This window comes from Ranitomeya variabilis, chromosome 3 (assembly GCF_051348905.1).
Source record: "Ranitomeya variabilis isolate aRanVar5 chromosome 3, aRanVar5.hap1, whole genome shotgun sequence".
Lineage (NCBI taxonomy): Eukaryota > Metazoa > Chordata > Amphibia > Anura > Dendrobatidae > Ranitomeya > Ranitomeya variabilis.
The window spans coordinates 193,591,748-193,604,652 of record NC_135234.1 but is presented as its reverse complement, the minus strand read 5'-3'; the positions used below and the strand labels follow the sequence as shown (position 1 = coordinate 193,604,652).

The following is a 12,905-nucleotide window of genomic DNA, read 5'->3' as shown; positions in this document are numbered from 1 at the left end:
TATGCTAATCGGAGGACACAGCAGCTTGTAAAGGGTTAATCTCAGTCTCTTTTTTACATACTTCACAGAACCAATAGTAGCAAAACTACCCAGAGAAGGCTGTAGAATTTACTTGTGCTGTTGCTTCTATCCTTCTGCTGCTGCTACATAATATACAGGGATTGTTCTGATTTTGCCACATAAAATTACATTCAGCATCAAGTAAATAAACTCTTTTGTGTTATTTACATGCAGCAATCTCCCCACACAATAGTATCTACCAGCTCAGAAACATGAACCCTTAGGCCACACTTTGCGGCGTCCCTCTGCGGGTTCTCCCGCAGCGGAATTGATAAATCTGCAGGGCAAAACCACTGTGGTTATCCCTGCAGATATATCGCGGTTTGTTCCGCGGTTTCCGCTGCGGGATTACTCCTATACTATTGATGCTGCATATGCAGCAATATGCAGCATCAATAGTAATGTTAAAAATAATAAAAATTGGTTATACTCACCCTCCGATGTCCGGATCTCCTCGGCGCTGCACGCGGCGCTCCGGTTTCAAAGATGCTGTGCCGAGAAGGACCTTCGTGACGTCACAGTCATGTGACCCGGGCGTCATCACGGTCATGTGACCGCGACGTCACCGCAGGTCCTGTTCGCACAGCAACTCTGACCGGCCGGCCGCGTGCAGCGCTGAAAGGTGAGTATAACATGATTTTTTATTTTTATTCTTTTTTTTTACACTATTTATGCTTCCCAGGGCCTGGAGGAGAGTCTCCTCTCCTCCACCCCGGGTACCACCCGCACATTAACCGCTTACTTCCCGCAACGTGGGCACAGCCCCATGCGGGAAGTAAGCGGTTCAATGCATTCCTATGGGTGCAGAATCGCAGCGATTCTGCACAAAGAAGTGACATGCTGCGGGTTTTAAACCACTGCGTTTCTGCGTGGTTTTTCCTGCAGCATGTGCACAGCGGTTTGCGGTTTCCATAGGGTTTACATGTAAATGGAAATGCTATGGAAACTGCTGCGGACCCGCAGCATCAAAATCGCCGCGGATCTGCGGTAAAACCCGCAAAGTGTGAACATGGCCTTAAACTGCTATTATACCGTGTGACTCCACATAGGCTGACTTCAGTCTCCTTTTCTTAAAGGGCCAAAGATTTTATCACTAAATCAATGAGGAAATATTGTTAATGTAATTAATTTTCCTTATTATATATATTTTAGAAAGGTATATATTTGTTTTTTTTAGTTTATGATGTTTCCTATGAGGTGATAGATCCTCTTTAAGTCTACCATACTTAAAGGGATTAAATAAAAAAAGGGTGTCCAAGTATTGTGGTACCATAAATAATGCAAATCAACATGTATTACCTCTAGTCAATCAACATAAGGGGGAAAGGCATACAAAGATAACCACTTAGGGAGAATTATTAAGAACAGTATACTTTATTTAATTAATATTAAAACAGAAGCAAAACAGAAGGTGCCCCTTGTGTGAGGGGCTGCACATCAGATGATCACTAAATAGATTAGTAATAATAAGATGCATTGATCAGTGAATGGATCATGTCAGATGATTATTTTTTACATTCAATAGGTTATATATAGAATATGCACAGTCACAGGATTATTGAAATTAGCTGTATTGATAGTTCACAATGGTTAGAAAGTGCAAGTGCGTAAATGGATCGTCCCCGTAGGGCAGTGGGGTACTCGGTACCGGGTCCTTCGGTTCACAGGGGGATGTCACGGTGGCTGACCCGGTCCATGGCCCTGGGACGTCCATGTAAAAGGGAAATGTCTTTAAGGGGAATGTTCGTGACGCCACCTGTGGTATTCGGTCAGGGTGACCGACGCTGCTGTAAGGGGTCTGCTGGGATGATGTTATGGCAGCTAGATGCTATACCTTCCCACAGGTGAAGTGTATCCCTAGGGCTTCCCGGTGTGTAGATGGTGAATGATGAATGGCGCAGTGAAGAACGAGGACACAAGGTTGCAGTCTCTTTACCCTTACTGAAGACTTCAGCATCCACAGCCCAGGGCACCAGATCACAGGGCAGGCAGAGTCCGGCCGGTTTGGAGGCAAGTCCAGAGTTCCCTTATCCAGGTGGAGATAAGTAGCCTTCCTTTGCGCTGCAGTGGTGTAGTCCCTTACAGCCTATGGCTTCACATAAGTGTCTCACAGATGCGATGTTTCGCTCTCTCTGTCCCCCATATAGGATAGGACAATACCCGTATGACTGGTGACTTGATCCTGTTTATAGGGTCTCTTAGATAACCCGGCTCTGTAGATGTCATCGTGCCTCCTGGGTGTAGGTGCGGACAGGTAACCTGCAATTAGCTGTCCTGCCGGTCTCTGAAATAAGGCGTAGAGGTCCTTATTCCCCGGTGTTCCAGCTACTGGGATTTTGCGCCTCAGAAGGAGACAGCTTGAGCGGGGCTGGTCCCCTTCTGGTATCCTCTCCTTTGCTTCGACTTCCTTCACACTCGCTGCAATATAGTTCTGCCTTTCAATGTCTCTTTCTGGGAGCTGCAGCTCTGAGGGCATGCACAGCTCCTTTAACCTTCCATCTTCCTCAGACTCTGTCTGGAACGTTCTAACTTTCCCTACAGACTACCAGCATACCTCCCAACCTTCCCGGATCCAGCGGGACTGTCCCGATTTTGAGTCAGCCCCGCGATCCCGGGCGGGACATTAGTTGTCCCGCAGTGGTTGGGAGGTGTGCGTGCAATCTCAGCCGGTCAGCCTCATCCCCGCACCCGCAGAGCAGCCTGAGCACAGCACACCACATATTGGCTGCTCCCTGCTCACAGGAGAGGAGGACCTGTGATGAGGTCACAGGGGGAGGAGTCAGGGGTCACATGATCGGGACCTCCGTGGATTGCAGGATGGCCGTGCTGCTGGTTGCCAACTTATGATGGTGCTGCTGGATGAGGTAAGCTGCCTTGTGTGGGGTCAGGAGGTGTTTACAGTGTGGATGTAGTGGAGCCGTGTGTACGACGTGTATGGAGCGAAGCCGTGTGTGTAAGAGGTGTATGGAGCGGAGCCGTGTGTTTACGAGGTGTACGGAGCGAAGCCGTGTGTGTACGAGGTGTATGGAGCGAAGCCGTGTGTGTACGAGGTGTATGGAGCGGAGCCGTGTGTGTATGAGGTGTATGGAGCGGAGCCGTGTGTGTATGAGGTGTACGTAGCGGAGCCGTGTGTGTATGAGGTGTACGGAGCGAAGCCGTGTGTGTGCGAGGTGTATGGAGCGAAGCCGTGTGTGTACGAGGTGTATGGAGCGGTGTGTGTACGAGGTGTACGGAGCGAAGCCGTGTGTGTACGAGGTGTATGGAGCGGAGCCGTGTGTGTATGAGGTGTACGTAGCGGAGCCGTGTGTGTACGAGGTGTACGGAGCGAAGCCGTGTGTGTACGAGGTGTATGGAGCGAAGCCATGTGTGTACGAGGTGTATGGAGCGGTGTGTATACGAGGTGTACGTAGTGGAGCCGTGTGTGTACGAGGTGTACGGAGCGAAGCCGTGTGTGTACGAGGTGTATGGAGCAGAGCCGTGTGTGTACGAGGTGTACGTAGCGGAGCCTTGTGTGTACGAGGTGTACGGAGCAAAGCCGTGTGTGTATGAGGTGTATGGAGCAAAGCCGTGTGTGTACGATGTGTACGTAGCGGAGCCGTGTGTGTACGAGGTGTACGGAGCAAAGCCGTGTGTGTACAAGGTGTATGGAGCGGAGCCGTGTGAGTACGAGGTGTATGGAGTGGAGCCGTGTGTGTACGAGGTGTATGGAGCGGAGCCATGTGTATGAGGTGTATGGAGCGGAGCCGTGTGTGTACGAGGTGTACGTAGCAGAGCCGTGTGTGTACGAGGTGTATGGAGCGAAGCCGTGTGTGTACCAGGTGTATGGAGCGGAGCCGTGTGTGTACGAGGTGTACGGAGCGGAGCCGTGTGTGTACAAGGTGTACGTAGCGGAGCCGTGTGTGTACGAGGTGTACAGAGCGAAGCCGTGTGTGTATGAGGTGTACGTAGCGGAGCCATGTGTGTACGAGGTGTACGTAGCGGAGCCGTGTGTGTACGAGGTGTACGGAGCGAAGCCGTGTGTGTACGAGGTGTATGGAGCGGAGCCGTGTGTGTATGAGGTATACGGAGCGGAGCCGTGTGTGTACGAGGTTTATGGAGGGGAGCCGTGTGTGTATGAGGTGTATGGAGTGGAGCCGTGTGTGTATGAGGTGTATGGAGCGGAGCCGTGTGTGTACGAGGTGTATAGAGCAGAGCCGTGTGTGTATGAGGTGTACGGAGCGAAGCCGTGTGTGTATGAGGTGTATGGAGCGGAGCCGTGTGTGTATGAGGTGTACGTAGCGGAGCCGTGTGTGTATGAGGTGTATGGAGCAAAGCCGTGTGTGTACGAGGTGTATGGAGTGGAGCCGTGTGTGTAGGAGGTGTATGGAGCGAAGCCGTGTGTGTACGAGGTGTATGGAGTGGAGCCGTGTGTGTATGAGGAGTACGTAGCGGAGCCGTGTGTGTACGAGGTGTATGGAGCGGAGCCGTGTGTGTACGAGGTGTATGGAGTGGAGCCGTGTGTGTGCGAGGTGTATAGAGCGGAGCTGTGTGTGTACGGAGCGGAGCCGCGTGTGTACGAGGTGTACGGAGCGGAGCCGCGTGTGTACGGAGCGGAGCCGTGTGTGCAAAGTGTACGGAGTGCAGCCGCGTGTGTAGGAGTAGCTATGTGTGGCCATTATGCGGTACAAAGTATTATGTGTGGTCATTATACAGTATGGAGCATCATGTGTGGCCATTATACAGTATGGAGCATCATGTGGGGTCATTATACAGTATGGAGCATCATGTGCGGTCATTATACAGTATGGAGCATCATGTGTGGCCATTATACAGTATGGAGCATCATGTGGGGTCATTATACAGTATGGAGCATCATGTGCAGTCATTATACAGTATGGAGCATCATGTGCGGTCATTATACAGTATGGAGCACTGTGTGGGCATATTTTTTTGTTTATAATTATTGTGATCAGCAGTGCTAAATGGGTGTGGTTGGGACGTGGATATGGGTGTGACTAATTATGAATGGGTGTGGTCAGAGGCATGGCCTAAAATTTGCAAACTTTGTCCCTCTTTCCCATCTTCAAAAGTTGGGAGGTATGACTACCAGTTCTATACATATATATGGGGAGTGATCTAATAAATAGGGTCAGAAGCTCCCCCTGGTGGACTGGAGTGTGAACTGTGTTGCATGTTTGTGATACCTGGATGCAGTTATCCTTCTTTGCCTCCAAACGTAGCATCACTCTCCCCAAGAGGAAAGCAATACCACTGCGATGACCAGGACCCTGGGGCGTCACATATAGGCCAAGTGGCCTTTTTGTACTAATGTCCAAATGCCTAGAGTACCATATTAAAAAATAGAGTGAAGGGTTTTTACCTATAGAAGTCCGGAATTGTGAAGATCTTTGTAGTACTGTGGGCTCTGACTGTGCTTCCCTCTGCCCCAACGCACGTTTTGTAAATACTTCCTCTGGGGTCATTTAAGTGAACCTGACAGCTGACACATGCTAGTCGATCCATGGACACCATGTATCAGGCACTGGCTGTATGATCTCAGGCAGGTACGTTTGATTCTGAAATGCTGCGGTATTTCAGAAAAAAACATATTTTGAAAGCCACCACAGACCAGCAGTGCTGGTGACAAGTCAGACAGGCAGGTCCCCGGTGGCTTTTCTCCACCCGCTGGATTGACAGGTCTCTGTTGACACACGCAAGAACCCAGAGACCTGTAAATCAAGAGCAGTAGGGACAATCGAGGACTCTCCTTTCCGACTACTGTAGTCTCCGTCGTGGCTTGGTCCCTGGCGACCTTTACAGTATGTTTTCCTCTGAACCTCTGTAGTGTTTTAAAGTAAACATATATGGCTGAACTCATACAGAAAGTGACTGATACAATCTGCCCTTGGATCGGGCAGCATGTTCCAGCTATCACTTTCATATAATTTAATGAATCAAAATGCAAGATAATTTCTGTATAAATGTGAGATGAATGACCTCCAAATATCTCTGTTTCCATAGTTCCAGGGGTCAAATCAATAGGAGTGGCAGTGCAAATTAAATATATCCAATTTAGTTCCCCACATATCCCCCAGAGTGGATCACTGCGTGCAGCTGAAAACTCTCACATCATTTACCTTCATTCTTGGCAATATTTCTCAGCAATTGAATTGAATTCCAATAGAATGTTAACATTTAGGAAAACAAAATATAAAAATATTAATAGCATTAATAACAACATCTTGACTTGGTATAGCACTGTATAATTCAATAAGTTGGCAGAGATTACAAGTATATAATCATGCATGGTTTGGTTTGTAATAACTTCCAGGAACAGTATGAGCTGGTCTACAGTGCAGTTATTCATCTATTCAAACAAGAAGTTGGGATGATAAATGTGATATCAGGCGATGAGGAGAATATGGTAAGTGTGATACCTAGCAAAATTCCTTGATCATGTATATCTGCCTGAGGTATTATGTGCTACTAGCATAATGACAATACACTTGGCCTGTAGCCTAGTTATAAAAGGTGCAGAAGATGCAGTGGATAGAATAAAACAAAGACTTCTGTATAATGGGTATACACTGAGCTACAGTGTTTAAGTCTTGTATCTGATGAGGATGTCTGTCAGAATAGTTATATAAAACTTTAGGAAAAATGTAAACTCTCTGCCCACATAGACTAATTGACAGCTCCTCAGCATTCCTCCTCTCTGTTGCTGCTGAGATCTCACAATGCTTAGTACAAGCTAAAGCTGTCAGCCAGGCTGTGTAAGTGGAGACTAAATACACTTGGACTCATGAGCTATTTGGTCCTGATTCAACAAGACCAGAGATTGTTTTTGCTGATCTTAATGAGGTATCATGGGGGCGTCAGACGTTCTGACAAATGAAAAGGCATCTTCATGAATCAGGTGATGAGTGGCGTGAACCTCACCAGAAATTTTACTCCAGATTCCTGACTCCCACTCCAGCTCCGCTCATTTTGGTGACGTTGAGAGAAACTGATGTTATAACTCCAAAAATCTCAACATTTTTCCACGACTGCGAGTTTCACGAAAAGTTTGAGACTTTTCAAAGCAATTTCATCAAAATTCTAGTGACATTACTTTGATGAATCTGGGCCTTTCATTCTCTATCTCATTTTAGTTTCAGGATCAGACAGCCATTCTGAAATGGATTGTCAAAGCAAGTACACCAGCCTCATTAAGTCTAATACATCTACAGTTATATGAAAAAGTTTGGGCACCCCTATTAATCTTAAGCTTAATGTTTTATAAAAATTGTTTTTTTTTGCAACAGCTATTTCAGTTTCATATATCTAATAACTGTTGGAAACGGTAATGTTTCTGCCTTGAAATGAGGTTTATTGTACTAACAGAAAATGTGCAATCTGCATTCAAACAAAATTTGACAGGTGCATAAGTATGGGCACCCTTATCATTTTCTTGTTTTAAATACTCCTACCTACTTTTTACTGACTTACTAAAGCACTTTTTTTGGTTTTGTAACCTCATTGAGCTTTGAACTTCATAGCCAGGTGTATGCCATCATGAGAAAAGCTACTTAAAGTGGCCACTTGCAAGTTGTTCTCCTGTTTGAATCTCCTCTGAAGAGTGGCATCAGGGGCTCCTCAAAACAACTGTCAAATGATCTGAAAACAAAGATTATTCAACATAGTTGTTCAGGGGAAGGATACAAAAAGCTGTCTCAGAGATTTAACCTGTCAATTTCCACTGTGAGGAACATAGTAAGGAAATGGAAGAACACAGGTACAGTTCTTGTTAAGGCCAGAAGTGGCAGGCCAAGAAAAACATCAGAAAGGCAGAGAAGAAGAATGGTGAGATCAGTCAAGGACAATCCTCAGACCACCTCCAGAGAGCTGCAGCATCAACTTGCTGCAGATGGTGTCACTGTGCATCGGTCAACTATACAACGCACTTTGCACAAGGAGAAGCTGTATGGGACAGTGATGCAAAAGAAGCCGTTTCTGCAAGCACGCCACAAACAGAGTCGGCTGAGGTATGCAAAAGCACATTTGGAGAAGCCAATTTCTTTTTGGAAGAAGGTCCTGTGGACTGATGAAACCAAGATTGAGTTGTTTGGTCATACAAAAAGGTGTTATGCAAGGTGGCAAAAAAACACAGCATTCCAAGAAAAACACTTGCTACCCACAGTAAAATTTGGTGGAGGTTACATCATGCTTTGGGGCTGTGTGGCCCATGCCGGCACCGGGAATCTTGTTAAAGTTGAGGGACGCATGGATTCCTCTCAGTATCAGCAGATTCTTGACAATAATGTTCATGAATCAGTGACAAAGTTGAAGTTACGCAGGGGATGGATCTTTCAGCAAGACAATGATCCAAAACACTGCTCGAAATCTACTCAGGCATTCATGCAGAGGAACAATTACACTGTTCTGGAATGGCCATCCCAGTCCCCAGACCTGAATATCATTGAACATCTGTGGGATCATTTGAAGAGGGCTGTCCATGCTCGGCGACCATCAAACTTAACTGAACTGGAATTGTTTTGTAAAGAGGAATGGTCAAAAATACCTTCATCCAGGATCCAGGAACTCATTAAAAGCTACAGGAAGCGACTAGAGGCTGTTATTTTTGCAAAAGGAGGATCTACTAAATATTAATGTCACTTTTCTGGTGAGTTGCCCATACTTATGCACCTGTCAACTTTTGTTTGAATGCAGATAGCACATTTTCTGTTTGTACAATAAACCTCATTTCAAGGCAGAAACATTACTGTTTCCAACAGTTATTAGATATATGAAACTGAAATAGCTGTTGCAAAAAAAACAATTTTTATAAAACATTAAGCTTAAGATTAATAGGGGTGCCCAAACTTTTTCATATAACTGTATTTAATAATATAATCAGCTTCCAATGTGATATCTGGTGAAAAATCCACAGTAAAAGGTGTGCACCGTTTAGTAAATGTACTTCTATGTTTATGCAGGAGATTTTTGAATTGTGTACCAGAAAAGCAAAGATAATGGGCCTGATTCAATAATATTGGAGTTGGAGGCACACCCCTTGGATATCTTACACCTGATGTGTTCCTCTACCAGAAATATTACTACAGCAAGGGGCTCTCGTACGTTTCTGGTATAATGTATGACACTACCATGGCGCACATTTTGATTCATTTTCCGGGCAGGCTTCGCCATGCCCCATCCAGCCCCAGATCTGCGTTCTTTAGCAAAGCTGCCTTGGTCTTGCTGGAAAATGCCAACAGTCACCAAATTTCGAGCTGCGTAGAAGATTTTCTTTATGAGTCAGGCCTATTGTTGTTTTAATATTTGGACTACAGAAACAAGGAAGGGAAAATATTCACTTTTATGGTGGAATTTCTGTCGGGGAACAATGTAAACTGACCAGTATTGAGGGTTTTAAAAGTGGAACATGTCACTTTATACTTCATGCATTCAACATGGAACAGGTAAGGTAAACTCCATGTAAATTAACGACCTGGAAGAAAATTACTTAGAATGAATTTCCCCTTTAAAGGCTACTTGAGTGGTTTCCTTTTTCCAAAATATACTATATTCTTATTCCCTCTTAAACTCTTGAATTTCTTGATGTTCACAGACCTGTCCTTGAAACATCAAGGCATTTTATCTGTTTCATCCTGTCCTTCTAATGGTTCTTAATGAGATAAGCTGTTTTGTCATATTATCAGAAGGCCATTACATTGTACTTTACAGGCAGAAAAGGGTGGTCCTGCATCACAAGTAGAACATGTCTCTCTGTGCAGTAAAGGTTATTTAAAAACTTGGAAAGCTAGTGCTTCCTCTAATGGATATGTTGCTAAATTTGTGCACCTGCGCCCATTTTACAGTTAGGGCTCCTTCTCACTTGCGTAAAATACGTCCGAGTCTCGCAGGTAAAAACCCGGCTCTGCTACCAGCACTCCAGAGCGGAGAGAGCGGCCGCACAGCAATACATGGAGCTGCACGCTCCGCTCTGGAGTGTCGGCGGCAGAGCCGGGTTTTAACCTGCGAGACTCGGACATATTTTACGCAAGTGAGAAGGAGCCCTTAAGCAAATTATTTGGTAGATTAAAAGTGGAGTTATCTTTAAGAGTGATTAATACAGAATATGGGTTTGTTGTATGAACGCTACTATTTTCTCATATTCCTTTTAGCAGTGGCTGTGGTTGTACTTGGTATTACAATTTTCTATATTGTTGCCTCATTCAAAGTTAATGAGTCAGGCTCTTACACCAAACATGGCCTAAAAGATCAAAACTGTGGAAGGGGCCAATGGGAAAGAACAAAATATCCTCTTCAAAAAGGTCATTGGTGTTGGTGCCAAGAGACCGACCCTCAGCAATTTAATATTGAAGGTAATTCTAGGGATTCACAATACATTTTAAAGAACTAGATAATCATTAAAAATTTTATGTATTTAATTCGTAGGTTTTCAAGAACACAACAGAGCCACAAAGCACTGAAAGATGTCTGCCCAGCAGGTAAATATAAAACCTTGAGAAAATCAACATAGAGTCTTCCATTTTAAACAAGTAGTATAGGCTTTTGAAAAGTTAGATGTATCAAATGCCAAAAGCACAGTTGTAGAAAGAATCAACACTACTGCCTCCACCAACTTGTCACGAACAGCTCTCACTTTCGCCACAGATGCTACTGTAAAAAGGGACTCCGGTTCCCACACTCATTTATCCTTTCACCTATTGAAATAGGCTGACAATGAGTTGTGCACATCCACAGTCAGCTCTCCCATCCACACTTTTTGCTGCCACCAATCACCATTTTGCGAGATGTTTGCACATAAAAAACCAGGACACTAGCACACATGCCACCTTGCTTTCCCGAGCACTTGATAGCTACACTTCTTGCACTCTGGCATACACAGGGTTACACAACTAAGCTATTCTCGCCTTCCTCAAGGTCTGTGGGTACTGTAGGGACTTACACTCTCTGGTAGTCAGTAGCGTTCATACAAGCAATGAGGTCTGGTCCAAATATTTGAAGTTTTATTACTTTCATAAGACCCACGCGGTTATAAAAATGAAATAGCCTCTTCCGGGCCCCATCTGCCAACCCTCTTTGCCTAGAGTGGCCAGTTATATTTCTTTTTAGTGAGGAAGCATTGACAGTTCTCTATCGCCTCTCCCACGTTTTCCACCACCTTATATGGTCCCTTTCACTGGGTAAGGAACTCACTTACTCCACTCTGGACACTAACACAAGTACCCGATCCTTAGGCCTAAATTGTCTCACTTGAGCAGACCAATTATACCCCCTAGGTTTTTCTTTCTGGGCCTTGAGGAGGCGATATTATACCTGGCCCTTCCATTGACACAACAGATAATTATGTCTGGCCAAATGTGAAAACTGAAAACCAGTTTCCAGCTTCTGGGGGACAATATTTACTACCCTTACATTTTGCAGGGTACATTTCAAAGTTAGGTCCCTGATTTGGGTGGTTCCAAAGTTTTCCCTTTATATCTCCAGCTCAGGGATGCTTCCGCATCCTTTTTGGAAACCCCTACAGATAATGGCAACCTGTAGGTCACAGCATGTGACAAGGTTTTTATTGCCAAAACCTGGTTGACAGCCAAGCTACTAGACAGTACCTTTTTCCCCCACAAATTCTAAAACAGAGGAAAATCATGGTCAACAATTAAAGGATGCAACAAATTTTGACCACTCCCACTTTGTAGGTAACAGAACCACAGTCTGTGTCAATGTCGGCCTGAGCCATGGGAATGTTCTTGGCATCTCCATGAATACACTTGATGCCCACCACCTTCCTACTGAAACATGTGGAAGTTTGACCCCTAACAGGGTCATAAAACTCCCAGAGTCCAGAAGTCCCATCACTTGGACAATGTTCAGTCACCTTACATTCCTGAGGCCCCTTGCAGGGATGAGGAACACTTCAGGGGCTGTAAATAATAGAGAACAGACAGTAATATCAGCCTACAGACCAGGCTGTCACTACTATCAGCTCCGAGTCCATCAGCTCCAAGGTCAAGGGACAGTTGGCTGACATATGACAGCCATGCTGTCTGCCTTCGGGGTAGGTATCTTCACCTTACATTGATTAGCCCCTCTTTAGTAATTAGGATATACACAGTCAGTTTGCCCTTCCAACAACTGTCAGCTATCTGTTAATTACAATGTATGCATTCTCCATGTCTGCTGTCCATCAGATAACCTGTTGCCAGCGAGGGTTGCAGGCAGTGATCCATTACCCCCAACTTTTGTTCTGTTTAAGTATAACTCAATTTATGGCATACAGTAATATCATGGAATACTTACCAAAACTGCAGAGCACAGCAGCCGGGCTATGCAGTTAGTGCATGGGGAACAGATGTTTGCGGCACACAAACCCTTCTTTTGAAATATCCCACACATGTAAAATATTCTAATAGTGTCATTTTAGATATAATTTACAGAATTGTCCAGGTAATACAATACTAAGAAAATATTAAAATACTGAAGATGATGAAAACATTGTGTATATTTAAGGCATATGATGCTAAAACCTTAATCTATAGAGCAGATGTTGGATGTTAGTGTATGGAGAGATATCAGGAGATGAACCCACTCTATAAAGGGAAGTTGCTGGCAGGGCCAGCATTAGAGGTGGGCAGACTACGCAGCTGACTACCCTCCTCCAAGGGCCCCCAGCCAGTGGCATGCCGCTAATAGCAGCACACCACGCAGTCACTATGGGGTCCGGCAGCACATTCAACTGTATTGGCATCATAGATGTCAATACAGTTGAAAGCAATATGGAGGAGGGAGCACCAGATGACCCTCCCTCGTTCATCATTACCACTTCATCGAATGTCACTTCATGCTGTGTGCTGGGCAGTGCA

At 45.1% G+C, this 12,905-nt stretch overlaps 1 protein-coding gene across 4 annotated transcripts in view; it reads left to right on the top strand.

Annotated features, from left to right (window-relative positions):
* PTPN22 (protein tyrosine phosphatase non-receptor type 22) overlaps positions 1–12,905 on the top strand; it is a 170,250-nt gene that overhangs the window by 111,349 nt on the left and 45,996 nt on the right. For all 4 annotated transcript variants that reach the window (XM_077294938.1, XM_077294936.1, XM_077294937.1 and 1 more), the window contains 2 exons: positions 6,371–6,463; positions 10,477–10,529. In XM_077294938.1, the coding sequence (XP_077151053.1) occupies positions 6,371–6,463; positions 10,477–10,529 (146 nt within the window). The remainder of the gene's footprint in view (positions 1–6,370; positions 6,464–10,476; positions 10,530–12,905) is intronic.